Genomic DNA, 26,986 nt, shown 5'->3' with positions numbered 1-26,986 from the left:
GCACCAGCCATGTGCCAAGCACTACACTGGCTCTGGGGATGCAGGGGTGAATGAGATCCGGGGTTGCTCTCCTCTTCAGGTTCACCGTCCGGCGGGAGAGAAAGGGGACACCAGCTCCTGATTTCTAGCACTTGCCCTGTGCCAGGTGCCACATCTAAGTGCCTGGGGAGATGGTGTGTGCAAGCATGATGTCATTTATTCCCTCCAGCTCCCAGTGTGGTCAATGTAATTAATATCCTCGTTAGACCGAGGTGGAAACAGAAGCTGGGAGAGGTGAAGTCAATGCCTGCGGTGTAGCTGACCTCAGAAGCCATGGTTTTCACCATGATACCCTACAGTCTGTGTGTAACCGGGCAGGATCTATGCGGTGCAGAGTGGAAGCTGCTCTGATGGGGGGACCCCAGGGGCTGGCGGATCCAGAGGAGGGGTCTCTAACCCAGCAAGGGTTGAGGAAGGAGGGCAGGTCAGGTGGTCTTCTTGGAGGAGGTGATGGCTGAGTGGAGCCCTGAGGGATAACTAGAACCAGCCAGGGAAGAGTGGGGAAGCATTTCTAGGTCATCCATGGCTTATCCCTGTACCAGCCTCTTCTGGAAGCCAGCTCTTCTTGTCCAACTTCCTCTGGGCCACCGCGGGGGTGGGGGGGGCCTCTTCTGCACCATCGCTTAGCTTCCGGGTCAGGCTACATCCCTGATGGTTGAAGCCCCTCACTGGAGGGTGGGGGCTCGGCTTTGACCCTGGGCAGGCCTGCCAGGGCCACTGCAACTACGGGCAGTGCTGGGCATGGCTGTGGGCACACAGGTGTCAGCCTGGGCAGGAGGCCGCTAGAGATCATCCCTGAATTTCTTCCCACTGACCCAGCTGCCTGAGGCCACCGCCTACCAGGCCGGGCCCCTCACGTTGACACCTCACTCCTCTCTGCAGTTTATTTCCGGGCCCTGGTAAACTTCACCCGCTCCATCCACTACAGCCCTCAGCTGGAGGATGCAGGCTCCGAGGAGTTCCGGGAGGTGTCCGAGGCGGTGGTAGACACGGTGAGGTGAAGGGGAAGGGGCTCGGGAGCTCCCCGAGTATGGGGGGCGGGACGGGGATGAGGGAAGGTATCTGGAGGCTGACGGTGCTGTGTCACTCACCAGCTCGAGTCAGAGTACTTGAAGATTCCTGGAGACCAGGTTGTCAGTGTGGTGTTCATCAAGTGAGAAGGGTCCCCTGGGGGCCGGTGAGGGACGGGTGGCGGGGAGGGGGGTGACAAGGAGGGGAAGTAAGAGAACCCAAATGGAGTGGATCTCTGTTGGTGGAAGTTCACAAATTTGGGGAGACAGTTTAGACTTTAAATTGCCCCACTCGGGTCCGGATTGTCCAGGAACAGGGAAAGAGGAGATCAGGCCTGAGCTTCAGGCAGGGGGCCCGAGGGAGGAGCTGAGGCTGCAGGCATCGACCTCACCCTGCTCCCCTGCCCCCCTGCCCCATCCCCAGGGAGCTGGACGGGTGGGTCTTTGTGGAGCTGGACGTGGGCTCGGAAGGGAATGCGGACGGGGCTCAGATTCAAGAGGTGCTGAGCAAGGTCATTTCTAGCGGCTCCGTTGCCTCCTACATCACCTCTCCCCAGGGCTTCCAGTTCCGTCGCCTGGGTACAGGTAAGCCCATCCTGGGACCTGCGGCACTTCCTCATTTCTCAGACTCATGTGGGTCCCCTTCCAGGGTCCCCACCATGGGCTCTTCTAGCGTGGGGCGTGTACACCACTAGGGACAGGGAGCTCACTACCCCGTGAGTCTGCTCCATCAATCTCTATGCAGCCCTGTCTTGGCTTGAGTGTAATCTGTTACCTCAAACATGTGTCCAATTAGACCCAATTTCTGCTCTCCCCGCCTCTCTCGAGACCTCTATATGCTGACGGTAGGTGATAATTCCCTTCTGCATACAGTACTTTCAGATCCAAACACTTTTGCATTTAATAATAACCAACAAATGTTTATTGAATGCTGACTATATGCTAGGCACTCCGGAAGGCCCTTATATCCAGCCTCCCATTCAGCCTTCATCATTCCTATGAAGTAGCTATTCCTCCTGTTTTAGAGATTGGGGGACTGAGGCCCAGAAAGGACACGTGGCTTGTCCCAATTCACATAGGCAGCCAGAACTGACACCAAAGCCCATGTCTGTACCAGTCTTGATGAGAGGAGATGAGAAGATGAGAAACTGAGGCTCAGAGAGGTCAAGAAACCGGCCTCCAGTCACACAGCTATCAGATACAAAGGCCTGGCCTTCGCTCTCGGTCAGCCCGGGTTTCTTTGCACGGCACCCTGTCTTCTGCTTTGACTCCAAGGCCAGGCAGGCCCCATTCATTCCCCACAGGCTCTGCTTCTCGGCTCCGACTCCATCCCTGTCTCTCCCCCAGGAAAGCTCCAACATATCACCATCCCTGACTCAGGGGAACCCAGCACTGAACACACTCTCGCCCTACTGTGGTGTAGCCCAGTTAGAAAAAAAACAGTGAAACCATCACCTCTCTCATTCTGCACATAAAACCCCAATGAATGCACCTAAAGATCAAGGGTGCCCTCTTGGCATTCCCCAGCCCCAGATCTGAAGATCGCTGGGTGCCCAGCCCTCTTCTCCCCACTTTTTAGGGAGCCTCCCTGGCTAGGGATGGTAGGATGGGCCTGGCTCAGCCCCGCAGCCCACGGCTCCCAAGCCCCAGAGGGGCCTTGCTGATCACACCTTCCTTTCCAGCACAGACACCCCCGCCCCCTCCGGCCGCCGTGGCGGCCGCAGTGACACCAGGTGAGAGTGTAGGCCCAGCCGGGTACTTGAACGAGTTCCTGGATGGAGGGGAAGGAAGGATGAGGGCGAGATGGCTGGGCAGAGCCCACAAGCCGCCCCTTCTGCCTCTCCCCTCGCCCTCCCTGGGCCAGCTTGCGGCCTGCATGTGTGTGATGTGGTGGTTGCATGCGTGTGGCTTGTTAACTGTGTGTGGGGTTTCTGGAAGGGATGGCTGAGGCCACTGCCACACGGCCCATGCCCCGTTTCCTCTGCCTCGCTGAGTCTGCCAGAAACCAAGTAGCCAGACACAGGGCACCAAAGCCTGCTCCCAGCCACGCAGTGCCTGTGCTGCCCACATACTCCACCCCGCCCCCCTGCCCCTGCCCCTCTGACCCCCTTCTGCCCCCACAGTGCCCCAGGTCTCGAGAGTCTGCACCGAGGCCGAGTTTGCCTGCCACAGCCACAACGAGTGCATAGCCCTGGAGTATCGCTGTGACCGGAGGCCTGACTGCAGGGACATGTCTGATGAGCTCAATTGTGGTGAGGGGCCATCCGGGGCCACAAGTGACCTGCAGACACCAGGCAGGGCCAGGGCGCACCTGGGCCCCCAAGTCCACTGGGAGCTGTGAGGGTTTGGTGCCGGCGGGGGGCTCTGAGGGACGTGGGCAGGGATACGGGAAGGGCGGGGGCAGCCTGTGTGGCAGGGAGGTACAGGGAGGGCCGGCAGAGCGTGGGGGCGAGGGGTGAGGAGCCACACGCCGCCACCCTGTGCCAACACCAGGAGGGCTCTGTCCACAGAGGAGCCGGTCCCAGAGCTCAGCTCCATACCCCCCGCTCTGGTGGAGACACCACCCTTACCACCCCAGCCGGAGGCGACCACCCCGCAGCAGCTCCCAGGCATGCCCACCCCCCAGCTTCTGGCCCCCAGCCCAGGCCGGCCTCTGCCCTGTGGGCCTCACGAGGCCACCTGCCACAGCGGACACTGCATCCCCAAAGACTACATCTGTGACGGGCAAGAGGACTGCAAGGATGGCAGCGATGAGCTGGACTGCGGTGAGGCCCGGCAGGGTGGAGGTGGGAGGGGAGGCGCGGGGGACAGGGGTGTGGCCGGGGGAGGGCCTCTGGGTGAACCTGGCCTGGTCCCCCAGGCCCCACCCCGCCCTGTGAGCCCAATGAGTTCCCCTGTGGGAACGGGCACTGCGCCCTCAAGCTGTGGCACTGTGATGGGGACTTTGACTGTGAGGACCGCACCGACGAGGCCGACTGCTGTGAGTGTGCCGCCCCTCCCCGCCCGCCCCGGCCCAGGCCCCCTGCCCCAGCCCTGCCCGTAAGACCGTCTGCTCTCCCTGGCCGAGCGCTGGGGACAGACCTGAAGGTTCCTCTCTCTCTGCCCCCGGTGGTGAGGGCTCTTGGCTCTGAGATGAACTTTGCAGGAATCCGTGTGGCCAGACTGCCTGTGGCTAATGTCTCCTTGTTTCTTTTCTGTACTTTGTTACCATAGATCTTCTCTGTGTTATTTAGGCTTGGGTAAAGGTCAGACAAGTGGCCGAGAGGGCTTGATAGCCCGGTGTCCCCTAACGATGGGACTGTTGGTGTATGTGGGAGTCAAAACCTGTCCCTGGGCACCTGGGTGGCTCAGTTGGTTAAGCGACTGCCTTCGGCTCAGGTCATGATGCTGGAGTCCCTGGATCGAGTCCCGCATCGGGCTCCCTGCTTGGCGGGGAGTCTGCTTCTCCCTCTGACCCTCCCCCCTCTCATGTGCTTTCTCTCATTCTCTCTCGCTCAAAGAAATAAATAAAATCTTTAAAAAAAAAAAAAAACCTGTCCCTGACGGGTGTAGGGCCTCTTCACATAAAGCTAGTTCTGAGTTTTTTGGACATCCATCTGCCAGCTCTTCCTCATCTCCCCATTCCGTCGTCCATTGGTATATCTGTCCATCCATCCATTCATTCACCCAGCTCTCCGTCCATCCGCTGTCTGTCCACACAGCTCTTCATCCATCTGTCCACCCATCAACCTAACATCCTTCCTTTCTCCTAGCCGTCTATCCACCCCATCCACCCAGCTGACATCATCCATCCCTCCAGTCAATGTCAAGCGCATTCTGACAGTTAAATGGGTGAGGCTAGAGAGTCAGACACCCTACTGGGGAGCATCTAGAGTGTCCTGCCCTGTAGGTGAAGCCTGGGGATTGTTAGTCTGAGATGGAGGATAATCTTCAAACCACTTCTCTGTGATCCCGGGTCACATGCCTGGGTGCATGTTGATATTCCTTCTGTCCACCGGTCCAGTTCCTCCCTGCCTTCCTCCACCTTCCCTGCCGCACATCTGTGCCAGAGAGAAGCAGCAGCGTGCTGCAAACTGACAGAGTTTTATGATGTCCTTCCTGTGGCTCTAAGCTTGCCTGACGAGACAGCCCCTCGGGAAGAAGTAATTGAGGGCTTTTGTTGAAAAGCCCTTCTCAGCTGGGGAAAAATCAAAGCAGACCGCGAGTCCTTTTTGGCAGAGCGCAGGACCGAGAATGTGAAAGCTGAGTGGCCTTGGGAACTCCTAGAGTGTGGGGACGGAGGCCCCAGGCTGGTCAGTAGAGGGCTGCCTGGCCTCCTCTCACTTCCTTCCCTGTGGTCTCCTCTCCTACACCACTCTGCCTTCTCTGTCCCTGTCCGTGTGTCTGTCTCAAAGTCAGTCTCCCCGAGGAAGAACGTCGGTCGCTGTCTTCTAGAGGTGCCCAGCTGGGGACCCAGCCCTGGTGCCAGGCCAACCCTAGGCTGCTGGCCAGTCCGCAGGTGGCAGCCCTGGGCCAGTCGGAGGGATACAGAGCAGCGAGGTTTGGGCTGTGGCAGGTCCCTTGCAAGGCCTTTCCGCTAGAGAACCTGGCACCAGGCATTACCTGGCATCTAGGGATCCCAGTCATTTTGCCTGTGCTTTTGACAGAGGGCTTGGGCTTCTGAGGCTGGCTGAGTGTGGAAGGAACTGAGTGACTGTGATGTGCCAGGTGTATCTCTGTTTTGGGGAGTGCAGGTGCCGCGAGGGGTGGGGACAGGGTAACGTGATGGCCATTTGATGGCCGGCTGGGGAGAGCTGGCAATGTTGTGGCAACAATGTGTGGGTCTCATCAGGGCAGCTGTGTGACACGTGGGTGAGAAGAGAGAGTGACCCTGGGGACACCAGGGGAAGGTGGGCAGGGTCGACTGTTGGGTGTAGGTAGGGAGTGGGGGTGACCCTCCCTGAGGGCAGTACCTGCTGCCCACACCGCCTGGCTCTGTCCCCCAGCTGCCAAGCATCCCGAGGACGTGTGCGGGCCCACGCAGTTCCGCTGTGTCTCCACGAACACGTGTATCCCGGCCAGCTTCCACTGTGACGAGGAGAGCGACTGTCCCGACCGCAGTGATGAATTTGGCTGCAGTGAGCAGGGGCCAGGGTTGGGGGGCGCGAGCCGTGGGCCCTGGGCCCTGGGGTGGGTTCCCGTGGCCCTGCCCATAGTCTCAGCCCTGCTCTCCTCCCCAAACCCCTCCCTTTGCCCTTCACACCCCTCACTCCTGCTCTGGTCTCCCCAGTGCCCCCCCAGGTGGTGACTCCTCCCCAGGAGTCCATCCAGGCTTCCCGGGGCCAGACAGTGACCTTGACCTGCGTGGCCATTGGCGTCCCCACCCCCATCATCAACTGGAGGCTTAACTGGGGCCACATCCCCTCTCATCCCAGGTACGGTTCTGAGCCTGGGGAAGGGCCTGGGAATATGGGGGACGCTGGGCCGGTGGCCCTGGCCTGACCCAACCTGTGTCTCGGGGCCCGCCAGGGTGACCGTGACCAGCGAAGGAGGCCGTGGCACGCTGACCATCCGTGATGTGAAGGAGGCAGACCAGGGGGCCTACACCTGTGAGGCCATGAACGCGCGGGGCATGGTGTTCGGCATTCCTGACGGTGTCCTGGAGCTCATTCCGAAGCGAGGTACGGCCGGTGGGCAGGCGGGCCCTGGGCACGGTGGGAGAGCCAGGGCTGTCTGCTGGTGACCGGCTGCAGCTCGCTCTCGTGCCACCCGGCAGGGCCCTGCCCCGATGGGCACTTCTACCTGGAACACAGCGCCTCCTGCCTGCCCTGCTTCTGTTTTGGGGTCACCAGCGTGTGCCAGAGCAGCCGCCGCTTCCGAGACCAGATCCGGCTGCACTTTGACCGGCCCGATGACTTCAAGGGTGCGTTGGTGGGCAGACAGGTGGGCAGGTGGGGGGGGGCGCCGGGCTCCTGCGGGCCTAGAGAGACGGCAGATGGAAGAGCAGCATGGGCCGGCGAATGGAGCCAGGTCCAAGGACGGGCACAGGGTGCTGAAGAAAGGCTGAGCCCTGTGAGAACAGCACTTCAGGAGAAACAGATATTTTAGGAAAAGCCAAGTCCACACTCGATGTCTGCCTGCTTGGGTTATGAAGAGGATCCTGATGCTCCCTTACTGCCTATGCCCTTGGTCAAGTGGCTGTCTTGTGTCTCCATTCCCTCCTCTACAAAATGGGGATAAAATAAGAACTACCTCCCACATTGTTGGAAGGAGTTAACAGGTTAACATATATAAGCCACTCAGAATAATGCTCAGTCCGTGCTAAGTGCCCAGTAGGTACTCCCTGATGTCCTTGTCATCATCCGCAACATCCTCATCCTGAGAGACTGAGAGATGCTAGTGTCCTGAGAGCCAGCCTTTGGCATCTTCTCAGCCTGGGGCTGACCTCCAGCTACATCCGTTACTGTCTGTATGACCCTTGGCTTCTCCAGGCCTGTTTTCCCAAACCTAAAGGCAGGCAGCTGGACTCCATCGTCTCTGGCTCTGAGAGGCAGAACGGCAAGGGCCCAGACATCACATGGACCTGGGTTCAAGCCCCAGCCCCCATTTACTGCCCCACATCAAGCTGCACCCTATCTCAGTTTCTGCATCACAAGGGATTCAATGCCAGGAGGGGACTTAGCTGCCTCCACAGTAAGCACTCGGCTGGTGCTGCGGCCCGACACACAGTCATGGGACAGCCGGTCGTCCTTGCAGGGTCAGGGCCATTTTTACTCTTTTCAGATGAGGACTCTGAGGTCCTCTGAGAGGCTGTGGGGCTTCCTTCCCTAGGCTGACACAGCTGTTGAGAGGGTGTTTAGAGCTGGACCCTAGGCCTGTCTGATCAGAGTCAGAATGGTCAGGGTAGGCGGGCTTCCAGGCTGAGCAGGTGGCCTGTGCGTGGATGGTGATTAGGATGTGGGGGACCCGAAAACATCCCTGCAAGGGAAGGAGGAAGGCAAGCATGGGGGAGCGTGGCCTGGTCTTCGGGGCTCTGTATGGTCATCCTGCGGATGAAGGTGTGGACTCCTCCATGGTTACAGGGCTTACATTTATGAGGAAGGGGGCTCACACACAGAGGTAGTCGTAGCACAAGGAAGGAATTTCTAAGAGTCAAACGTGTCCAGGGTTGGGAGGGACTGCTTTTGGAGGTAATGAGCCTCCCACGCCTTAGAGCTGTTCATAGCATGTGGCTATTAACATTAAAATTGATCAACTCGGGGCGCCTGGGCGGCTCAGTCGAAGTGTCCGCCTCTTAGTTTTGGCTCAGGTCATGATCTCAGGGTTGTGAGATGGAGCACCGAGTTGGGCTCCATGCCCAGCAGGGAGTCTGCTTAGATTCTCTCTCTCTCCCTCCCTCTGCCTCTGCCCCTCCCCACCGTGCACGCGGGCTTTCCCTCTCTCTCTCTCTCTCAAATTAATAAATCTTAAAAAAACATATTTAATTCCCTTTCTCAGCCACATTTTGAGCACCCAGTAGCCACACATGGCTAGTGGCTACCATATTGGAGAGTACAAGTATAGGACATGTCCATCCTCACAGACATTTTCTTGGATGGTTAGTGCTGCCCTAGAGATCTGGAAGCATGCTGCAGAGAGAATTTCTCCGTGTGTGTGTGTGTGTGTGTATGTGTGTGTGTTGCAGGGGCGGGGCGCAGTCGGGCTAGCCAAGCCATCATAATGACAGCAACCCTAAACAGCTGGTTTTGAGCATTTCTTTTGTGCCCTACTCTGTTTTAAGCATTTCCTATCAATTTGCTCATTTTATCTTCCTAATAACCTTCTGAAGCAAGCCAGTATTACTTCCGTTTTATAGATAAGGAAACTGAGGCCTTTCTTCAGACTCACACAACTGGAGGGTGGTAGAACCAGGACTTGGCATCTGTTCATCAGCCCTGGGTAGCTCTCTACTGCCCCCCAGGGCCGTTCCAACCCTGACAGTCTGTGGAGCTGTCCTCAAACAAAAGGCTCTGAGAAGTCCTGCTACAAAGAATCCCCTTGACCTTTTTTTGACCCCGTGGTTCCCTAATGGTTCCCAGCCACCATTCTACATCACTGGCTTTCCCCAGAGCATGCTTTGGGAAATGCTGCTCCAAAACCATAGGGAAGAAAAAAACTGCTTTTTTTTTCCTTTTTTTGACTTGGGGAAAGACACTAAAGTTCTCTTTAAGTCACATTTCTCCCAGCACTTTCCCATCTTTCTGGATAGCCGCCTTTCAAGGCGGGTATCTCCGGCAGACATGCTCTGCGGCCCTCACCCCTCCCTCTTGCTGCCCGCAGGCGTGAACGTGACGATGCCCGCGCAGCCCGGCATGCCACCCCTCTCCTCCACCCAGCTGCAGATCGACCCTGCTCTGCAGGAGTTCCAGCTGGTCGACCTGTCCCGACGCTTCCTGGTGCATGACTCTTTCTGGACTCTGCCTGAGCAGTTCCTGGGCAATAAGGTGAGGGACCGCCTGCTGCTCTGGATGGGGGGGGGGGGCGGGGAAGGCTAAGCCCCCTTCCCATGCCCAGAACCTGCCTGGGTGTTCCGCTCCGTCTGAAGCTGGTAGGCAGCAGGACAGACTCTGCTCTGGAGGAAAGGCGGACACCAGCTTATTCGTTCAGGGTAGGGTGTCTGGCCACCGCGCTCAGCTTGGAAGGAATGCTGACGCAGCCTTTAGAAAGGGGCTCCTCAGCCATTCCCCCCACACCTGAGATGGGGTCGGTGCTCCTCCTCTGGCCCCCCTGGGCAACTTTTATTCTACCCCCATATCAGACCGAGTACCACCAAGGCAGAGCCAAGTGCCACCCATCTCTGCTTGCCTGTGCCCAGCTCTGTGTCGGGCACACAATGAGTGCCAGGTACGCAGAGGGAAGGAGGAAGGGCCACGTGAACACAGAGTAGGCATCAGGTCATGCTCCGGCTTCCCTGCCCCGATCTGCCCTGTCTCGGCCAGGTGGACTCCTACGCTGGCTCCCTGCGCTACAAGGTGCGCTACGAGCTGGCCCGGGGCATGCTGGAGCCAGTGCAGCGGCCGGATGTGGTCCTCGTGGGCGCCGGCTATCGCCTTCTCTCCCGAGGGCACGTGCCCACCCAGCCTGGCACCCTGAACCAGCGCCAAGTTCAGTTCTCCGAGGTAGGCGCTGCCTGAGCCCTCAGGGCTGGGGGGGAAGGGGCTACAGGCTGGGCAGGTGCTAACGTGTGATGCCTCCACACACCTTTGTTCGTATCCAGGAGCACTGGGTCCATGAGTCCGGCCGGCCGGTGCAGCGGGCTGAGATGCTGCAGGTGCTGCAGAGCCTGGAGGCTGTGCTCATCCAAACGGTGTACAACGCCAAGATGGCCAGCGTGGGACTGAGTGACATTGCCATGGACACCACTGTCACCCACGCCACCAGCCACGGCCAGGCCCACAGCGTGGAGGAGTGCAGGTGCCTGACCTGGCAGGGCTCAGAACCACAGAGGCTGCGGCAAGGATAAGGGAGAAACAGCAGGGCCTCACGGTTCCTGTAACCACTGTCTTCGTCCTGCCCCCACAGATGCCCCATTGGCTATTCCGGCTTATCCTGCGAGAGCTGTGATGCCCATTTCACCCGGGTGCCGGGTGGGCCCTACCTGGGCACCTGCTCTGGCTGCAACTGTAGTGGGCATGCCAGCTCTTGTGACCCTGTGTATGGCCACTGCCTGGTGAGTAGTGCCAGCTGTCATTTGAACACTGGCTAGGGGCAGGGGGCACAGACAGGGTGGGAGGCCCAGGCTGAAGCCTCTTTGCGCCCGCAAGCTTAGCATGAGCCTCTAGAATGACTGTCGTGGCTGCTAGATAAACTGTCATGACCTCTGGATGCATTAACAGAGATATAACGTCCAGATAAGGGAGGTGAAGGTCCTGTTCTCTTCCACCCTGGTCAGAACAGTCCTGGAGAGTACTGTGTTAAGGATGGTCCTTAGCAAGGCAGCCCTAAGGGGAAGAAGCCTGGAAATCATATGTATTTCTAAGGAATAGTGGAGGGGGCTGGGATTATGGAGCTGACCGAAGGCAAGGCTCAAGGAGGGAAAGCTACCACCTTCAAATTCCTCAAGAGCTGCGTAGAGTAAGAAGAAACAGATTCCAGAGGGCTGAAATGGCCAGTGGGTACAGGTTAGAAGAGGGAGGAGGGTTTAGGTCAGTATAAAGCAGGTATGTAGAACCTTCTGTGGAACAGGCTGCCCATGTGAAGTGCCGAATTCCCCATCAAGATGCAGCTGGACGCTCCCCTGTCTGCAGAGCTGTGGAGTAATTCCAGCATGATAAAGGAGGCTGGGCCAGCCGCAAAGGGCCACACTCAGAATGCAGTGTGGCCCTACACTGGGGGCGGAGGCCTGCTCTGTAGGACCTGAACCCCTCCATCCCCTTCCTCCCAGAATTGCCAGCACAACACGGAGGGGCCACAGTGCAACAAATGCAAGGCTGGCTTCTTTGGGGACGCCACCAAGGCCACAGCCACTGCCTGCCGGCCCTGCCCTTGCCCATACATTGACGCCTCCCGCAGGTCAGAACCAGCCCGGGGTGGGGCAGCAATGCTGGGGGGAGAGGGCAGTACAGCAGGCTAGGGGCAGACTCTGGGCAGGGAGGTGGCAGACCCGGGTTCAAATCCTAACCTGGTCACTAAACTGTTCCGTGCCCCTTGACCTCTCTGAGCCTCAGCTTCCTTCCCCATCTAATGGGCCCATCTGTCTTTCTAGTGTTGCTGTGAGGCTGCAGATCAAGAATAGGTGGGCAGGGGCTCAGTCAGTAAAGCATGCGACTCTTGATCTCAGGGCTGTAAGTTCGAGCCCCACGTTGGGTGTAGAGATGACTTAAAAATAAAAAAAGGATAGGTGGGCAAAGAGACGGCATCACGCCTCATGACATATTGTGCCATGTGGGCAACAATCACTTCCCAGGGTGGGAGTGTAAGCCCCGGCCTGGCCCATCACTGCAGCCCTGCCCCCTCTCCTGCCACTTGATACCCACAGATTCTCAGACACCTGCTTCCTGGACACGGATGGCCAAGCCACATGTGATGCATGTGCCCCAGGCTACACAGGCCGTCGCTGTGAGAGGTAAGGGAGAGCCGGTGGGGACCGCAGGGAGAGAGCTGTACTGGGTGGGGACACGGAAGCGCCGCTGACGACCCTCCCTCTCTCCCCCAGCTGTGCCCCGGGATATGAGGGCAATCCCATCCAGCCCGGCGGGAAGTGCAGGCCCACCAGTGAGTATCACAGCCGCCATCCCCTGGCACCTCCCCAGGCTGCCCACCGGGGCTCCAGTCCTGGAGCCCTGCCCTAACCCCGTGATCCTTGGGGAACCATCCCATTCTGCCACCAGTCTGGCCAGACTGACTCTATCCCATTCCCGCCTGCCTTGCCAACACCCACTTTGTGCTTCCAGACCAGGAGATTGTGCGCTGTGACGAGCGAGGCAGCATGGGGACCTCTGGGGAGGCGTGTCGCTGTAAGGTACGCATGCCCTCCCCTCCCCCACCCCAGGGGCCTCTGGCAGGCATGCAGCTGGGAGAGGGAGGAAGGAGGCTCAACCTTCTCCATAGCTCCTTGGCTGGTGGGTGACAGCTTAGCTAGAGGCTGCTGAGCCTGGCTGGCTAGTCTTCCTTCCCCTCTTGAGAGGTGGTCTGGCATCGGGAAGGAGCCTTGGTTGGGGAGTCAGGTAACCTGGGCTGAAGTCCCAGATCCTCTGCCAGTCATTCTTCGTGTGATTGACTGCTGTATCTGTATTCTATCTTCGCTTTTACATCCTCACGCTGATGTGATCTTATGGGTATTAGCATCCCCAATTTACAGATGAGCAATGGAGGCTCAGAGGAGGGACATCATTTGCATTAAGAGTGGAAGACTCGAGTGTCAGTGGAGAAAAGAACTGGGCAAATTTTGGAGTTAAGCGCTCCTGATCTTAAATCCCAGAGTGGATTAGCAACCCGAGGGGCCTGGTGTAAATCATTTCCCATCCCTGAGCCTCCATTTTCTCATGTGGAGCATGGAGGTATCACATATTTCTTGGTACTCAGAAGAATTAAATGAGCTGGTGGTCGAACAGAAACCAGCACAGTGCAAGAAACACTCTACATAAAGAGTAGCAGTAACTTTTAACCAAATGGCTGTATTTCAAATCTGTGCGGGTTTGTGAGCCCCCTACCAGCCAAAGCGAAAAGGGGGAAAAGATTGGTTGCTTAAACTCCCCTTAATTGGGAACCACTGTTCACATGGTGGCAGCCCTGCTTACAGGTGCTCTTTCCGTGGCTTTTTCCGGCCTTGGGTCCCCATCTAGAGGGTGGGCAGATGAAGCCGGAAGCTCCAGGCAGCCCCTCCCGTGGGCCGTCCTGCAGCTTCCAGCTCTGTGCCTGCAGAACAACGTGGTGGGGCGTCTGTGCAACGAGTGTGCGGCTGGCTCTTTCCACCTGAGCGCCCGCAACCCTGACGGCTGCCTCAAGTGCTTCTGCATGGGCGTCAGCCGCCAGTGCACCAGCTCGTCCTGGAGCCGCGCCCAGGTACCTGCGTGGGGGGGCGGGGAGACAGCAGGCGGCGGGGGGGGGGGCGCGCTGAGCCCAGGGCCCACCGCGTGCCAGGCCCAGCCCCCAGTCCCCATGCCGGCCTCCTCTCCCCCTCCCAGGTGCACGGGGCTTCTGAGGAGCCGGGACAGTTCAGCCTGACCAACGTCGCGGGCACCCACACCACCAGCGAGGGCATATCCTCACCCACGCCCGGGGAGCTGGTCTTCTCCTCCTTCCACAGCCTCCTGACCGGACCCTACTTCTGGAGCCTCCCCTCACGCTTTCGCGGGGACAAGGTGGGCAGGGGGGCTGGGAAAAGGAATCCTGGGCGGCAGGGACGGCACAGGCAGGCAGAGGCTCGGAAACAAGAGTGTCAGGGTGCCTTCGGAGCAAAGGGGGAAGGCGTGGCCGGAGCAGTGGCGGGGCCTCCGCTGAGCACCCGTCCACCCTGTGTCCCAGGTGACCTCGTACGGAGGAGAGCTGCGCTTCACGTTGACCCAGAGGCCCCAGCCCGGCTCCACACCCCTGCACGGGCAGCCCCTGGTTGTCCTGCAGGGCAATGGCATTGTCTTGGAGCATCACACTTCCCAGGAGCCCAGCCCCGGCCAGCCCAGCACCTACATGGTGCCCTTCCGGGAGGTGAGCCACCCTGCCTGCAGCCTGGCGTGGGGCGTGGGGCGGGCCCCTGCCTCTCTCACCCAGGGGCGTCAGTAGCCTGGGATGTCAGGGCTTGGAGGCACACATGTCCTCTTTTTGGCAGCAAGCATGGCAACGGCCTGATGGGCAGCCGGCCACGCGAGAGCACCTGCTGATGGCACTGGCGGGCATCGACACCCTCCTGATCCAGGCGTCCTTCAGCCAGCGGCCAGCTGAGAGCAGGTGTCTGGGGCCAGGGCAGGAGGACACAGGGGCTCAGGGCCATGGTTCCAGTCTCGGCAGCGTGGTGCAGTGTGGCCAGAGCACCAGCTCTCCCACATGCAGGCTGTGGGGCCTTTCGTGCCTCACTTTCCCCATCTGTAAGATGGAGATCATGGGGCTGGGCTGAGGTCGGGTTTCCTAGGAGCAAAGCCTGAGATGGGGATTGGGGAGCACAGGATTCACAGCGAGAACATGGGAGGGAGGGAGAGAGAAGGACAGATGGACGAAGGAAGTGGAAGTGGCCAGGCAAGGAAGCGGTTTCAGATAAAGACTAGCCTCAGGCTCACCCCACAAGGAGCTCTGCAGAGGCATTCTGCTTCGAGGCAGAGGGGCTTCTGTACCCTAGGTCAGGCTGTCATTGGTCACCCCGGGAGAGCAGGTGGTATGTTCTGTCCGGGAAAGGAAGGCTCATTCTCTGGAAAGAGTTGCAGGTGTAAGCCATTTACCATGACCCTCGCAGCGGCTGGGGCATGGACATCCAGCTGGGGAGCCAGACGGGGCCCCAACACCACAGCGGGGCTGTTGGGAAAATTAGCGACGTAATTGCATGCAGAACTCCAGGGATGCCTGGCACGGAATGTGTGCTCATTCGGGGTGGGTCTTGTCATTCCCAGGGTCTCTGGTATCAGCATGGACGTGGCTGTGCCTGAGGACACCGGCCAGGACCCTGCGCTCGAAGTGGAGCAGTGCACCTGCCCACCCGGGTACCGTGGCCCATCCTGCCAGGTGAGCCCTGGGCTCCACCCACCTGTCCACCAGCAACCTCCTTGGTGCTTCCAGGCTCCTCCCCCTTCAGCTCTCCCGTCCTCCCCAGGCCCACCCCAGCCCCACCATCCAGTGGGCACTGCCCTGAACAGGCCCTGCCCAGGAGGGCCCGACCACTGCCCAATCTTCTTGCCCCCAGGACTGTGACACAGGCTACACACGCATGCCCAGTGGACTCTACCTGGGCACCTGTGAACGTTGCAGCTGCCATGGCCATACCGAAGTCTGTGAGCCTGAAACAGGTGCCTGCCAGGTGAGTCTCGCCCTCCTTCCCTCCTGCCTGGGGATCAGTGGCCTCCAGGGCTGCCAGCACCAACCTCTGCCCCCTCCAGGGCTGCCAACACCACACGGAGGGCCCTCAGTGTGAGCAGTGCCAGCCCGGATACTACGGGGATGCTCAGCAGGGGACACCGCAGGACTGCCAGCCGTGCCCATGCTATGGAACCCCCGCCGGTGGCCAGTGCGTCCTGTACCTGCCCTTTCCTGAAATATCCCCTGCGCCCTTCCAGACTCCCTTCTTCCCAGGCCCTTCTGAGAAGCAGTGGTTAAATCCTGGCCTTGCCGCCGCCTCACTGTGTCGCTTCGTATAAGATACGCTTCCCTTTTTTATTTATTTTTTATTTTTTATTTTATTTATTTATTTATTTTAAGATTTTATTTATTTATTTGAGACAGAGAGAATGAGAGAGAGAGAGCACATGAGAGGGGGAGGGTCAGAGGCAGAAGCAGGCTCCCCGCCGAGCAGGGACCCCGATGCGGGACTCGATCCAGGGACTCCAGCCAGGATCATGACCTGAGCCGAAGGCAGTCGCTTAACCAACTGAGCCACCCAGGCGCCCACGCTTCCCTTTTTTAAAAAAAATAGAGTAAAATAAGATACGCTTCCCTCTCTGGGCCTCCACTTCCTCATCTGGGAAATGGAGAGAATAAGACACCCCACCTTGGCCACTTGTGTGAGAATTGAATGAGGGCTCTGAGCACAGTGCCTGGAACATTGCTCGCTTGCCCACTCTTCCTCTCCCTCCTCCCCCGGACCTAAAGGAAGGGCTGCTGACCTTCTAACTAGAACTTTGCCCCCCACCGACAGGGCTACCCATACTTGCTTTCTGGACACTGACGGCCACCCCACCTGTGATGCGTGCTCCCCAGGCCACAGTGGGCGTCACTGCGAGAGGTAAGGCAGGCGGCGGGCAAGGTGGGGAGTGTGCAGGAGGACCTGCCCCAGAAGCCTCCCACTCTCCCCTTACGCAGGTCCCCAGAAGACACTCAGCTCTCCTCCCTGAGAGCCTGAATCCTCAGAGATCTAGGCCTGCGGTTCACCTCCAACCGCCAGCACCCCCTGCCCCAGTGAGGGCAGGGACTCCCCAGAAAACCCCTCATTCTTGCTAAAGGTCCTAGGTTCAAGGCCCGATCATGCTCGCTCACCGGTTCTGTAGCCTCGGGCCTGTCTCTGCTCTTCTTCTCCCACCTGTCCTCCTATCTGTAAAATGGGCAAGTTAGGCTGATTGGTTCCTTCCCACACTGTGAGGCCTGGTTCCAGTCTGAGTCTGATACAGGGCCCCCAGCTCAGTCCTGGGCTCACAGCAGGCTCACCAGGATTCTGTGGTTCTGCCCGCCCTTCATCCAGTGCTTTCTCCTTAGGTGTGCCCCAGGTTACTATGGCAACCCCAGCCAGGGCCAGCCATGCCGAAGTGAGTAGGGTTGGGGAAGCTTTTGGGGTCGGGCTACCCTGTCTCCCCCAGGGGTGGAGCCAGGGCAGACCTTAGTTCTCCTTCAGCCTGCAGCAAGTGACTTTAACCTTTCTGAGCCTCAGCTTCTTTATCTGTAAAATGGGTATGGTAAAAAAACCTCACCCACTCCAGAGAGCTGCTATGAATAGATGTAACGCCTACGTAGAGTAGGTGTTCAGAAATAAACACTCCCTCTCTCGGTGGTGAGTTCGATGCCCGGAGGGTGGTGGAAGTGAGGGTGCTTGGAGGCGGGTCTGGGGTTCCAGCTGTGGCTTCCCTCCGCCTCAGGAGACGGCCAACTGCCAGAGCCCATCGGCTGTGGCTGTGACCCCCAGGGCAGCATCAGCAGCCAGTGTGACGCTGCCGGCCAGTGCCATTGCAAGGTTAGTCCAAACCCCCGCTCTCTAGGAGGCCCCGCACGGCCGCCGTGGTGGTCGCCCTGGCGTTCCCTCTCGCTGCACCCTTGGGGCTGTCCCTGAGCCCCCACCACCCTTCCCCAGAGGCCCCATCGCTGCCCCGCTGCCCGGGCCCTGTGGGAAATCAGGCAGCAGCTGACGGGAGCCAGGCCTAGGCCTGGGGGGCTGCGGGGGCTCCCCCGGAACTGCTGGACGTGGCCGGGAGGCTGCCGGAGGTGCAAGAGCTCCCCACCCCCACAGCCCCCCACACCCACCCTTCCGTCCGTCCTCCCAGGCCCAGGTGGAAGGCCTCACGTGCAGTCACTGCCGGCCCCACCACTTCTTCCTGAGCGCCAGCAACCCCGACGGCTGCCTGCCCTGCTTCTGCATGGGCGTCACCCAGCAGTGCGCCAGCTCGTCCTATGCCCGCCGCCCGGTAAGTGCGCGTGCGCCGCCCCTCTCCGCGCCCCCACTGGGGCCGGTCGCGAAGCTGGCCCAGTGGCGTCCCTTCGGCCTATGAGGACACCCATCCCCATGCCCCCGGACGGCCCTGTAAGCACAGATCCCAGCGACCCTCGCCCCTACCCTAATACCCTGCCTACGACTCCAGTATCGCTGTGTCGGCACTGAGCCCGGCACCCCCTCTTCTCCCCGGTGGCCTCCCCATTCCCGTTACTTCTGTCCTTGCCCCACTCTCAGCAACCCCCCATGACCCACCCTGACGCCTTCCCCTGCCCCTCCCCCACCAAGGTGCCCGCCCCCCCGGGCCCAGGCTGACACCCCGTCCTCTCTCTGCTGCCAGATCTCCACCCGCTTTGCCCCTGGGGACTTCCAAGGCTTTGCCCTGGTGAACCCGCAGCGAAACAGCCGCCTGACAGGAGGCTTCACTGTGGAACCTGTGCCCGAGGGCTCCCAGCTCTCCTTTGGGAACTTCGCCCAGCTCGGCCACGAGTCCTTCTACTGGCAGCTGCCGGAGGTGTACCAGGGAGACAAGGTGTGATCCCCTGCCCCAGCCGCCGGTTCTGAGCTGGCCCCCGCTGAGGCCAGCGGCCAGGGGGGACTCGGTCGCAAGTTGACCTCAGAGCAGGCGTCGGCCACGTGGCGGTTCGGCGTGTGGCCTTTGGGGTCAGACAGGCCTTGGTGTAAACCCAGCTCTGCCACTGACCCGCTGATTGCCTTTTGATAAACCCCAGCTCCAGGGCGGCTGGGAGCATGAGAGATCGTGCCTGGCACACAAGAAGTGCCCTCCTGTCGATGATTATTAGCTTTCGTGCAACAGATGGGTCTTGGGCGAGGCCCTGGAGACCCGGGGACAAATGAGACAGCACAGTTTCAATTTCCCGCATTTGTTCCCTCCACCTTCCCTCATCGAGGCTGTTGGCTCTGTGCTCGGCGCTGGGCGTGATCCTAATTCTGATGAGAGGTCGTATTTCTTGAGCTCTCACTGCTCCAGGCGCTGCTCTAAGTGCTTATATGTGTCGTAAATCACCACTCCTGCCCCCTGTCCTGTGAGGAAAGGAAGGGGACACCCAGAAGGTGGTATGCTGGCATTCAGAGCCAGGTCAGAGGCTGACTTGGATACTCCACCGGCCAGAGATGAGCTGTGGTTTGTGGTGATGGTGGTGGGGATGCGGGGTCCTAGAGGCAGACTCCAGAGCAGCCGGCCCGGATGTGCTCATCGGGCAGTCTGTGCCACCTGGTGGCACCCAGGGAAAGATGGTCTGGGTACAGGAGGCCCCTGCTGGCCGAGGTCAGCACTCCAGCAGATGTGTCCCCTCTCCCAGGATCCCAGGGACACAGAAGGGGCAATTCCCAAGCTGCCCTGTCCTTCCTGGGACAGACCCACGTACCCCAGCCTCCTCCCAAGGCTGATCTTCTAGTCCCTTCTCCCTCTCTGGTTCCTCCCGTCCTGGCTTCCCCGTCTGCCTCTCTCCTGCCCTGGCCTGCAGTTCACAGATCTCTCTCTCTGACTCCCTCTCTTGGCGTTTCCCTGCGCCCCACAGAGGGAGGCATATTTTGCACAGATGCGCCGGGCTCACCAGGTAGGCCAGTGATCTGAGTGGTGTGAAATGGATATGACACGGTCATGGTGTTTTTGGATGCTGTCAGTCCCGCATGGGGAAATGCCTGGGCTCCAAGGAAGTGTGGATCTGCATGAACCCAGGCAGTGCCCGATGGCCCCGCAGTCAGGGCACCGGTGTGCCCCAGCCCTGTGGTGCCAGGAATTAGAGCTAGGAGGGTGTGCGCCCCATCTGCTCTGTGGTCGGGTCCTGGTGCCTGCTGGCTGTGGCCAGAGTGGTGGCAGGGAAGCTAACTCGATGCCAAACCACATGACTATCCCTTGCCCACCAGGTTACCCTAGCACTGCCTCCCAGCAATCTCCATTAACCCTCCGTGTGCATATGCGCCCTCGGTAGCCTGGAGTTAACCCCCGCGTGCCAGCCTGGAGAGGCGAGTCTGCATCTTCCTCCCCAGTCAGTGTGGGCCTTTCTGGGGGCTCCCCGGGGCTCTGACGCTGGGGCCCGGGGAGGTCTGAGCTGGCCTGTGCCCTCCACCCATCAGAACCGCACGTCCCTCTTAGAGGAGCAGTTGCGGATGGCTGTGACAGCTGGGAGGACCATGGGGCCTCCAGAGAGCAGGGGCCGGGCCCAGCGGCTATCACAGGTAACTCAGGGCCTGGCCGGGACAGGCTGTGTCTGGCGCCCCATGCAGACCAGAGAGTATAGTTCAAGCAAGAGCCTTGAGCTGAGGCCCTGGCCTTCCTGAGCCATTTGCCCCCATCCCAGGCCCCAGCCTAATGCCCAGGCCACTCTAGTGTTGCCCTTGGGAAACATCCCAGAGCTGTGAATGGCTTGGGCTGGTGCCATGGGCGTGGGTGGTAAGTGAGGCCCAAGGAGCGGCCTCCCCAACCACAAAGGCCTCTTGGGCCGCCTCCAGCCACTCTGGCCTGAGCTGGACAGAGCCATCTGCCTGTGTCTTGCCAGGGGGCATCCTCTGCATGGGCTTCTCCCCACAGTCACCTGGGCCCATCCCAGGATGGCCCCCGCCAGGTTCATAAGGAGCAAGAGGACATCAGGAACAAGGACCAGAAGGCCAGACACTTGTAAACAGTTAGCACAGAAGTAGGGGGCTCACTGGGCCTGGTGCGGCCTGACGGGAGACAAGACGTCATGGTGTCCTTTCTGCCCCTCTCTGCTCCTTTCCTCTGTCCTCCCTCTCCTGGCCCCCCAGGTGGATGAGGCCCAGAGGCGGATGGATGCCGAGATCTGGCAGCTCCTTTCCAGCTTTGCTGCCCACCCCCAGCCCCCAGCCCCGGGGCTCTTGCCCCATCCCGAGCCTGCAGCTGTTCTGCAAGTAGCTCCACTTTCCTCCTCCTCCTCCTCCTCCTCCTCAGCTTCTGTCCCTTCCTCAGCAGGCTCTCAGGTATGTGCCAAGACACCCCCGCCAAGAGACCCCCCTACCTACCGTGTTTTCTAGACCAGTTGTTTCTAAACCAATCTCACGAATTCTGCCATTTCTGCCCACTACCTGGATTATTATTTACTTCAAATTTCTCTTTATTTTTTTTAAGATTTTTTTTTTTTAAGTAAAATCTACACCCAACGTGGGGCTCGAACCCACAACCCCAAGATCAAGAGTTGCATGCTCCAATGACTGAGCCAGCCAGGGGGCCCTCAAATTTCCCTTTAAATCAATCACATACCAACTCATTTGTGCTAGTCATATATTTTCCAGTACACAATACCCACGAAATTTTAAAATGTTTTCTGGCGTGCCCTGTAAGTCATCATGGGGTCCCAAGAGGCACACAGCAGACAAGAGGAGACAGCAGCCCCACCACGCTCAGTGAGAGCAGTGGAGGTGGTGTCTGGATCCAGGGATGGAGAGCAAGTTGTCCCAAGAGCAGGGCCAGAACTTGAGCTTCAGGCTGGGGGCTTCTAGTCCCCCTCCCCCCCTCCCCCCCCCCGGGCCTCCCTCGAGGGTCTGCGTGTACGCGCATGCGTGTGTGTGTGTGTGTGTGTGTGTCCCTGCCAAGACTGTGGCTGTGCTCTCGCCCCCTGCCCCCCGCCTCCCCTCCACCCCCAGCAGTTCTCACCTCCTATCCTTCTGTCCTAGTTCTCTCTCTCCTATGAAGGCTTCTCTCTGCTTCCTGGGAGCCTCTATTATTGGCAACTGCCCCAAGCCTTCCTGGGGAACAAGGTAACAAGGAGGTGGGGGGTAGCAGGGTATCTGAATCCCAAAGTATTTGAGAGCCCTTTGTCAAAGCCCTTTATGACCAGAAAAGGGGTAGGGACTTGCCTGGGGTCCCACGTGGGGCTGAGAAGGTCTCACCCACAAGGCTTTACCGTATATCCAGATCACTGACCTGGCCCTTGGCTTTGCATGCATTCCTTCGGGGAGCATTAACTTAGCACTTCCTTTGCGCTGTGTTGTGTATGGACAGAAGACGACCCTGGCCCCCCACAGCGCGCTGTTCATCTGATTGTCGTTCCTGTCATCAGCATCATCAATATCATTGCTGTTACCGTTTGCTTCCGTGTTAGGATTGACATCGGCTCCGTCTTGTTCCAAAAACAAAAGTGCCTCTTAAGAATACACATAATATGCAGGGCGCCTGGGTGGCTCAGTTGGTTAAGCCACTGCCTTCGGCTCAGGTCATGATCCTGGAGTCCCGGGATTGAGTCCCGCATCGGGCTCCCTGCTCGGCGGGGAGTCTGCTTCTCCCTCTGACCCTCCCCCCTCTCATGTGCTTTCTCTCTCTCATTCTCTCTCTCTCAAATAAATAAATAAAATCTTAAAAAAAAAATACACATAATATGCAATAAAATATTCAGAGAAGCAGATAGGACAGCGTGGTCCAGGGGGGATGAGGATAAGAAAGATGGGCTAAAGCCGAGGCTAGAGCCAGGAGTCATGAGAAGCTGACAAGCCTGTAGGCCGTGCACTCCACGGGCTCTCTGCTCAGGGCAGTGCTTTATACAACCTGTGTTACTTCATCTTCACGCTGCCTTTCAAGCTACTTTTTACTGCCATTTCCAGCTGAGGAAAATAGGGCTCAGAGAGGTTAAGTGAGTTGTCCAAGGCTGCCCAGCCAGGATAGCTGGACTTGAACCTGAGAGTCTGCTCCCTGAGCCACCCTCCTGCACATGCATGCAGCTTGGTCCTGGATGTGGCGATGAACTTGCCGGCATCCAAAGCAAGCGGGAAACTAGTTGTTTCGTGGTTATCCAGTTACACCTCTGAGTTCCTTACCTGACTCTGAGCTTGTAGAGAACATCCTCAGGACCGAGGTAGCTCACACCCGGCCTGGCATGTAGCCAGTAGGCATTTAATAAATGCTCACCAACTGCATGAACACACAAATGAACACATAGGCCAGGCCTGACACACTGGTGTTTTCTGAACATGTGCTCAGGTGGCAGACGAGACAAAGTCCTGGGACAGAGCCAGGGCCTTGGCTGCCCCGTGAAAGCCCCCAGCAGGAAACCCAAGGACTCTTCCAGTTATGAGCAACAGAAAACCCAAGTCCAGCTGGCTTGTATGAGACAGAGAATCTATTGGCTCCTATAACTACAAAATCCAAGGCATGGCTGGGTCCAGGGGCTCCTTAGGACTTTCATCTCCATTGGTGTCATTCTCTGGCTTCTAATCTGACTAGTAAAGGGAGTATCTCTGTTCCAGTGGAAAGAGCAGATCTTTGTGTCCATCCCTGACGGAGTGGAAGGGACAGTGGTAGAATATGCACCTTCACCAGACCTGGCTCATGCCTGCCCTCAAACCTCTGGCCTGCATGTAGGACAGAGCTTCCTTTAAAGGAAACCAGGGCTACAGTTTGCAAAAAGCGAGGTAGTGGATTCTAAGCGGACAAAAACCAGCTGCCCAAGAGATAAGACCTCTGAAGGCCCACCCTCAGCCCTACCCCCATGGCTGGGAACTTTTGAACCTTCTGCGGCCTGCTCATGATGGTTACTGTCGGTACCCCTGTCTACTCTATGGGAAGTTTCTTCAAGTGGAAAGGGGCTTGAAGCTCGTTTGCTGAGTCATCAAGGCTGCTCAGGGTCCCCGCCAGCAGGTGCAAGACTGTGAAGGAACTGAGGGATGTCCTGTCTCCTAGGCAGCCAGAGGCCATGCACAAGGGCCTCTGGTTGAATGGAGGGGACAGCAGAGGTGCAAAACCACCTTGGGAGGCTCCGCCCACTGGCCAGTAGGGTCACTGAAGGCAGAGTCAGGCTGTGACTTCAGGGCTTGCCCCTTTGCAGGTGGCGGCTTATGGCGGGAAGCTGCGATATACCCTCTCTTACACAGCAGGGGCGCAGGGCAGCCCGCTCTCTGACCCTGACGTCCAGATCACGGTGAGCACATGGATTCCAGCCAGGCGGGCACCCTCAGTGTCCTTTCAGCCCAGCCCCCTGCTGGCCCGACATGACCTGGGGGGCAGAGGCCCAGCTGCTGGGAGAAGGGGGCAGTGAGCACGTACCTGATTCCTTTGGGCACGGGAGCTTGGGAAATGAGAGAGGTGGGAGGCTGGTGTTTTGGAGAGGCTGGGACTGGGGGAGGACTCCTCTGTCCCCAAGAGACCCTTGGTTCCCCCCCCCCAATCCCGCCGCTATCTCCCCAGGGCAACAACATCATGCTGGTGGCCTCCCAGCCTGCGCTGCAGGGCTCCGAGAGGAAGAGCTTCGAGATCGTCTTCCGAGAGGTGAGGGGCGCCCCACCACACCGTGTGGCTGACCCTCCCCCACCACCCACCCTGCTTCAGAGCCCGGCTCTGACGCCAGCTAACCCTGCCTATCCCCAGCCCATGCCTGGAGTTCGGGGGTTCCGGTAGGGGGAGCTGCGGGAATAGCCTGCAAAGCCCAACACCCCTCACCCACACTTGCTGTTGTCCCCCACCCAGGAATTCTGGCGCCGGCCTGACGGGCAGCCGGCCACGCGGGAGCACCTCCTGATGGCACTGGCTGACCTGGATGAGCTCCTGGTCCGGGCCACGTTCTCCTCGATGCCACTGGCAGCCAGCATCAGCTCCGTCAGCCTGGAGGTGGCCCAGCCCGGGCCCTCGGAGGGACCCCGGGCCCTGGAGGTGGAGGAATGCCGTTGTCCCCCAGGCTATGTTGGTTTATCCTGCCAAGTGAGTGTGGCCAGCTGGGGCGCCTCTGCTCTAGTCCTGCTGGGTCAGCAAGCTGGCCAGCTGGTATCCCCATGGTCTGGGATGACTGCCGTAACAGTCACGTACCGTGCGTGCCGTGTCGCATTTATTCTTCCTGACCACCCCCGAGGGATGTGGAATTATCCCCTTTGAACAGATTCTGTTTGAATAGAGGCTCTGAAGGGTGAGTGGCTTACCCAAGGCTAAGACCCAGCTCTTCCTCCCAGGGTACCCCCCAGAGACAGGGAGACAATACCAGACACAAATTACCCTTGGCCAAAGCAGAGCATAGATATGCCTCAAGGAGGTCAACAGTGTGGGGCAGGGTAGAGTTCTGGGCAGAAGCTCAGAAGGAGGAATGTATGGGGAAGTAGCCTGCGATGCAGAAGGGTCCCTCCTGGAAAGCTGGGGGTGGGGGGCAGGAGCCACTTCCTTAGGCCCAGAACAAGGCTCCGATCAGTAGGGAATGCCAAGCTGTGAAGGGAGTGCTATGATCTGTGCTGGGCCTCAGGAAAATTCCTCTGGCCTGGTGAATGACCCCAGTGGAGTCCTATTTAGAGGGAGGGCCGTGGGGGTGGAACAGAGGGCATCCCAAGGCTTTGGCTGGAGACCATGCAGAAGTTTCTAGGCACACAGCAGGCGACCGGTCCACACTGGATGAGTGAGCTAGGAATGGGGGAAGGGGGATGGAACGAGGGGAGGGGGCAGAGCTGTGATGCCAGGGGCATCTGAAGGTCAGGGCGGCCTGAAGGTCAAGTGCGGGACCAGCCAGCACCCGGACTCAGGAACTCCCCCATGGAAAGTACACGTCTCCACCATTTCACATCTGTGCACCTTTGCTGTGGCCACAAGAACTTTCAAATCCAAATATATGAACTTCGCATCCTTTGAAGTGAGAAAATTTCGCACATTTTGAAGGAGAAGCCCTGGGGAGAGCAGCATAATCCCGTGTGCACGTTTTCTGCGGTGAAGCAACACAGATTTCCAAACATCCCTTTGAAATGATTGGGGAGGGAGGGCCTGGAGGGGTTTCAAAGGAGGGGTAGTGAATAGAAATTCTTTGTTTTCAGAACCCGTGATTACTCACTTAGAATGTGTAAAAACATCCTCCATCAAATGTGTGCTGCCTCTTTCACTTTATTTACTGAATGTAAAGGTGAAGGTGAAGACCTCCAAGGGCTCATTCCAAATCTGGGTCTCCCGAACCTTGTGTTTTCATCAAAGAAATAAGTTTTTCGGTAGAGACCCTGCCAGAATTTTCAGGAACCAAAAGGGCAAATGGAGAAGGGTTCTCCATTAAGGGTGAACTGCGATTTCTGTAACTCCTGAGTGGCTGGAGGTGCCGGGCAGGATGGCGACAGACACTGTCCCAGCTTCCTGAGTGTTGAGAACGGGAACACAAGGACAGGGAGGAAGGTTCCGGAGAGAGGAGGCTGTCTGGGAGGGGAACTGGGCCTGGGGTTTCCCAGCCTAGAGCCAATGGGAGTCTAGACCGGAGAGCCACTGGAGGGAGAGGATTCTGGTCTGTAGGCTCCAGATGGAACCGCAGTGCAGATGGAGACCAGCCCCCCTCTCTCCCCAGGACTGTGCCCCGGGCCACACGCGCACTGGCAGTGGGCTCTACCTCGGCCACTGTGAGCTGTGTGAATGCAACGGCCACTCAGACCTGTGCCACCCAGAGACAGGAGCCTGCTCGGTAAGCTGCACATGGGGCAGGGGTCAGTTTGTCCGGGCCTGGGTGGGGCACCAGGGATGCCTGGGAGGCAGGGAAGGGTGGCCTTGGACTGGTAGGCCTAGGTCCAGGGGCAGGGTCTTGGGGCGTGGCCTATGGACAAAGCGCCTGGACCAGCGGTCTCTTGTGGGGGGGGAGGCGGGGGGCGGCGGCCAGAACGAGGGCGTAACATCTTTCTCTATAAAGAAGACTTTGGTTCCTGCTCTGTCCTCTTACCAGAGTGATACTTGTTCTCTGTGGAGGCCTCAGGCTACAGAGACAAGCCAAAAAGAAAGTAAAAATCCCTTATAATCCTACCACCTGGAGGTAATCACTGGCCCCATTAGTGTGGGTGGAACTCTTTTGTTCTTTTTCTGGGCAAATATTTACACATATCAATATGCCTTTTGTTTTACAAATAAACATAGCATCATTGTGTTTAATGATCAGCTTTTTTTTTTTAATTTTTTTTTAAATTTTTTTTTATTCTTATGTTAATCCCCATACATTACATCATTAGTTTTAGATGAAGTGTTCCATGATTCATTGTTTGTGCATAACACCCAGTGCTCCATGCAGAATGTGCCCTCCTCAATACCCACCACCAGGCTAACCCAATGATGATCAGCTTTTTTGCTTACAAGTTCATGAACAGTGTTCCAGATCATTAAACACTTGTCTGGGAACTTTTCAGAGTAGGGTGTGTGTGTGTGTGTATCTGTGTGTGTAGCGTCCCCCAGGGTCAA

The 26,986-nt window shown here is 58.4% G+C and overlaps 1 protein-coding gene and 1 long non-coding RNA gene across 13 annotated transcripts in view; both read left to right on the top strand.

Annotated features, from left to right (window-relative positions):
* HSPG2 (heparan sulfate proteoglycan 2) overlaps positions 1 to 26,986 on the top strand; it is a 100,881-nt gene that overhangs the window by 40,832 nt on the left and 33,063 nt on the right. For 8 of the 12 annotated variants that reach the window (XM_081817673.1, XM_081817671.1, XM_081817681.1 and 5 more), the window contains exons 4-38: positions 922 to 1,031; positions 1,134 to 1,192; positions 1,474 to 1,634; positions 2,732 to 2,782; positions 3,173 to 3,301; positions 3,560 to 3,814; positions 3,910 to 4,029; positions 6,035 to 6,166; positions 6,319 to 6,463; positions 6,558 to 6,709; positions 6,805 to 6,951; positions 9,348 to 9,511; positions 10,007 to 10,186; positions 10,285 to 10,481; positions 10,590 to 10,737; positions 11,452 to 11,579; positions 12,046 to 12,132; positions 12,223 to 12,281; positions 12,461 to 12,528; positions 13,410 to 13,571; positions 13,694 to 13,870; positions 14,034 to 14,213; positions 14,335 to 14,453; positions 15,107 to 15,218; positions 15,397 to 15,510; positions 15,590 to 15,717; positions 16,345 to 16,431; positions 16,899 to 16,948; positions 17,276 to 17,370; positions 17,678 to 17,818; positions 18,185 to 18,376; positions 23,643 to 23,735; positions 24,002 to 24,082; positions 24,281 to 24,511; positions 26,112 to 26,225. In XM_081817673.1, coding sequence (XP_081673799.1) covers positions 922 to 1,031; positions 1,134 to 1,192; positions 1,474 to 1,634; positions 2,732 to 2,782; positions 3,173 to 3,301; positions 3,560 to 3,814; positions 3,910 to 4,029; positions 6,035 to 6,166; positions 6,319 to 6,463; positions 6,558 to 6,709; positions 6,805 to 6,951; positions 9,348 to 9,511; positions 10,007 to 10,186; positions 10,285 to 10,481; positions 10,590 to 10,737; positions 11,452 to 11,579; positions 12,046 to 12,132; positions 12,223 to 12,281; positions 12,461 to 12,528; positions 13,410 to 13,571; positions 13,694 to 13,870; positions 14,034 to 14,213; positions 14,335 to 14,453; positions 15,107 to 15,218; positions 15,397 to 15,510; positions 15,590 to 15,717; positions 16,345 to 16,431; positions 16,899 to 16,948; positions 17,276 to 17,370; positions 17,678 to 17,818; positions 18,185 to 18,376; positions 23,643 to 23,735; positions 24,002 to 24,082; positions 24,281 to 24,511; positions 26,112 to 26,225 — 4,568 coding nt within the window. The remainder of the gene's footprint in view (positions 1 to 921; positions 1,032 to 1,133; positions 1,193 to 1,473; positions 1,635 to 2,731; positions 2,783 to 3,172; positions 3,302 to 3,559; positions 3,815 to 3,909; positions 4,030 to 6,034; positions 6,167 to 6,318; positions 6,464 to 6,557; positions 6,710 to 6,804; positions 6,952 to 9,347; positions 9,512 to 10,006; positions 10,187 to 10,284; positions 10,482 to 10,589; positions 10,738 to 11,451; positions 11,580 to 12,045; positions 12,133 to 12,222; positions 12,282 to 12,460; positions 12,529 to 13,409; positions 13,572 to 13,693; positions 13,871 to 14,033; positions 14,214 to 14,334; positions 14,454 to 15,106; positions 15,219 to 15,396; positions 15,511 to 15,589; positions 15,718 to 16,344; positions 16,432 to 16,898; positions 16,949 to 17,275; positions 17,371 to 17,677; positions 17,819 to 18,184; positions 18,377 to 23,642; positions 23,736 to 24,001; positions 24,083 to 24,280; positions 24,512 to 26,111; positions 26,226 to 26,986) is intronic. The other 4 variants (XM_081817677.1, XM_081817676.1, XM_081817672.1 and 1 more) reach the window with 3 other exon arrangements.
* LOC145721196 (uncharacterized) lies at positions 18,383 to 21,941 on the top strand. Its single transcript, XR_014144712.1, has 2 exons — positions 18,383 to 20,046; positions 20,614 to 21,941. It is a non-coding gene; the product is annotated as an uncharacterized LOC145721196 (long non-coding RNA).

This window comes from Leptonychotes weddellii, chromosome 4 (assembly GCF_054177405.1).
Source record: "Leptonychotes weddellii isolate Sample4059 chromosome 4, ASM5417740v2, whole genome shotgun sequence".
NCBI classification, from domain to species: Eukaryota; Metazoa; Chordata; class Mammalia; order Carnivora; family Phocidae; genus Leptonychotes; species Leptonychotes weddellii.
Note: the sequence above shows the minus strand (reverse complement) of the source record. Positions and strands in the feature narration are given on the sequence as shown.